This window comes from Erithacus rubecula, assembly GCF_903797595.1.
Source record: "Erithacus rubecula genome assembly, contig: scaffold_452_arrow_ctg1, whole genome shotgun sequence".
NCBI lineage: Eukaryota > Metazoa > Chordata > Aves > Passeriformes > Muscicapidae > Erithacus > Erithacus rubecula.
The window spans coordinates 17,840-21,165 of record NW_027635887.1 but is presented as its reverse complement, the minus strand read 5'-3'; the positions used below and the strand labels follow the sequence as shown (position 1 = coordinate 21,165).

Genomic DNA, 3,326 nt, shown 5'->3' with positions numbered 1-3,326 from the left:
GAGCCTGCCTGGAAAAATGACACTGCCAGTGCAAGTGACAGCCACCCATCCCTGCCGTGGCTCTGACCACAGGGCGTTCTGCCTACCAATCTGCTCCAGGTCAGGTGATGTTAGACAACATAAAAATACCTTCAAACAATGCATTTTCCACATTCTGCCAAAATCATGGCCACACAGTCCACATGTTGGGGGCAGACTGCTGTGGGCAGAATGGGGGCAGCCCCAGCAGCTGCTCTCCTCGTGGCTGGATGGCCGTGGCAGTGGAGGCGAGTCTCTCACCGTGCCCACTCCTGTGGCACTGGAGTTGTTCCCACTGAACTCAGGGTGCTGCTACTGCAGCAACATCATTTCACACATTTGATAACAAAGACGTGGAATGGCATACAGGACTTGCCCAAAGAGCTACTAAAAAAAAAAACGGGAGGGGGCAGGGGAGTTAGAATGATTCACTCCTTCTAATACAAGCATACATGGATTTAAGCAGGGACATTGGGCTCATCATAATGGGGACTGGTTTGAAAGCCTTGCCTCTAGCAATTCCCACCAGTCAGCAGGATTTTTTTCTGGAGAAAGGAGCAGATAAGTGTGGAGGAAGTTTGGTGAGGGAATTATGCAACCAATCAATGTGATTGATAAAGCATAGTTCCATTTATTGAAGGCACCATCTATATTTATAATCCAAAATATAATGACTTGAGCATATTTAGCATAATTTCATTGGTTTCAGGTACATACGCCTCTCCTACTATTGGCTTTTGCAAGTGTGAGATGACCACCCCTTCTACTTTTTCAGCTATGTCTGTATATGTGCTTTTTAACAGCAAACCTACTGCATCTATCCTCTATATAGCAACAAACTAACCATCTCTTCCTTCTCTCACATCCTCTACCTGTAGTAGTATCAGTTTTATGAATAGGCTGCTATGGCCTGAGCAGCAGCACCTTTTCTTGCAGCATCTCAGTTTGTCTGAGCTGCCCTTAAGGCCCTGCTGGCAGGGAGATACCCCTGGGCAGTGCCCTGTGCTGGGAGGGGTGTGCAGGGCAGAGCTGAACCCCCAGGGCTGGGCTGGGCTCTGGGAACACTGGCAGGGACAAGCCTTGGATAGAGAGAAACGTGTCCCAGTAGGCACAACTGCAGGAAACAGACAGCCAGAGCAACCCTGGATACCCCCCGTCTTTAAGTGCCTAGGGAAATATAGAAGAGTTTAGAGAGATAGACTTTGAAACTAGAGCTTCCTAAAGGTGCACTTTATTTTTCTGCCATATTTTACGTGTGATTACCCTTAATTATAGGAAGGTATTATCAGCAAAGTGCAGCTTTGTGTCAGCATCAGGTCTGAAAGCACTGGAGCACAAGGAGCCCTGTTTTCCATCTGGGCTCCCCAGTATTCAGGCCGAGAGCAATGCTGATGATGAGGAAGTAACTCAGCAGTAGAAACTCAAATCCAAAAAGAGAAGATTTTTGTGAAGCTATCCCACAGGAAGAGAACTAGTTCTCAGACGATTCCTAATTTAATTGCAAAGGATTGACTCTGCCCCAGCTTGTCAAAGTCTTCTTTCAACAGTCCAAAATTTCCAGAGTGAAGAAATGTCCAACAGCAGCTCCATCAGCCACTTCCTCCTGCTGGCACTGGCAGACACGTGGCAGCTGCAGCTCCTGCACGTCTGCCTCTTCCTGGGCATCTCCCTGGCTGCCCTCCTGGCCAACGGCCTCATCATCAGCGCCGTAGCCTGCGGCCACCACCTGCACACCCCCATGTTCTTCTTCCTGCTCAACCTGGCCCTCACTGACCTGGGCTGCATCTGCACCACTGTGCCCAAAGCCATGCACAATTCCCTCTGGGACACCAGCAACATCTCCTACTCAGGATGTGCTGCACAGCTCTTTTTCTTCCTGTTCTTCATTGCAACAGAGTATTTCCTGCTCACTGTCATGTGCTACGACCGCTACGTGTCCATCTGCAAACCCCTGCACTACGGGACCCTCCTGGGCAGCAGAGCTTGTGCCCACATGGCAGCAGCTGCCTGGGCCAGTGGCTTTCTCAACGCTCTGCTGCACACAGCCAATACATTTTCCATGCCCCTGTGCCATAGCAATGTCCTTGGCCAGTTCTTCTGTGAAATCCCACACATCCTCAAGCTCTCCTGTTCACACTCCAACCTCAGGAAATGTGGGGCTTCTGCTTTTACTACCTCCTTAGCACTTGGTTGTTTTGTGTTTATTGTTTTCTCCTATGTTCAAATCTTCCGGGCTGTGCTGAGGATCCCCTCTGAGCAGGGACGGCACAAAGCCTTTTCCACCTGCCTCACTCACCTGGCCGTGCTCTCCCTGTTTATCAGCACTGGCACATTTTCTCACCTGAAGCCCCCCTCCATCTCCTCCCCATCCCTGGATCTGACACTCTCAGTTCTGTACTCGGTGGTGCTTCCAGTGCTGAACCCCCTCATCTACAGCCTGAGGAACCAGGAGCTGAAGGTTGCAATGTGGAGACTGATCACTGCACAATTTCGGAAACATTAAACTGCTGGGCAGTTTCTGCAAATAATTAGTAAAAAAAGTCATCTTTGATTGTTCTTTTTGGGTTGGTTGTGTTTGTTTGGTCTTTTTCTCTTAGTTTTCATTTTTAATATTGTCCACAAAGAAACGCCATTCTTTATGCCATTTGAGCTCATTTTGATTCTCTCCACCTTCATTGCCTTTGTCAATGATGAGCTGTGCTCCTGATGGCTTCGAATGAACTAAAGGATGTCCCAGAAGAGTTTTCACCAGAGATCCCCCTCCTGTTCCTTTCCCTTGAGCTGCAGCAGCAATGTCTGTGTGCAAAGCTGGGAGCAGATCAGAGCTGGCACAGCATCTCTGCTCCTGCTGGCCACACAGACTGATCCATGCCAGGTGCCAGTGGCCAGCTGTGCACACTGCTGGCTCATGTCCAGCCTGCTGTCCATCACTGTCCCCAGGTCCCTTTCTGCCTGCCCAGCCACTCTGTCCCCAGCCTGTAGCACTGCAGGGGTTGCTGTGGCCAAAGCGCAGGACCCGACACTTGGTCTTGTTAAACCTCACCTTGTTGGATTTGGGCCCTGGATCCAGCCTGTCCAGGTCCCTGTGCCGAGCCCTCCTACCCTCCAGCAGATTTCGCACACTCACACCCAGCTTGGTGCCATCTGCACATTTGCTGATGGTGCATTCAGCTACAGATTGTCAATAAAAACTTTAAACAGGACTGGGCTCTCAGTGGTTACTGGGGGACACCACAGGCTGGATGTGGAACCATTCCCCACCACGCTCTGTGTGGACTTCCAGTGCTCTACAGCACCAACTCTGGAGC

The 3,326-nt window shown here is 50.2% G+C and overlaps 1 protein-coding gene across 1 annotated transcript; it reads left to right on the top strand.

Annotated features, from left to right (window-relative positions):
* Positions 1-1,588: 1,588 nt before the first annotated feature.
* Positions 1,589-2,521, top strand: LOC306816231 (olfactory receptor 14J1-like; the record flags this gene model as incomplete). The annotated part of the gene is made up of 1 exon (XM_079332704.1): positions 1,589-2,521. The coding sequence occupies one exon, from the start codon at positions 1,589-1,591 to the stop codon at positions 2,519-2,521; it is 933 nt and encodes a 310-aa protein (XP_079188830.1).
* Positions 2,522-3,326: the final 805 nt, after the last annotated feature.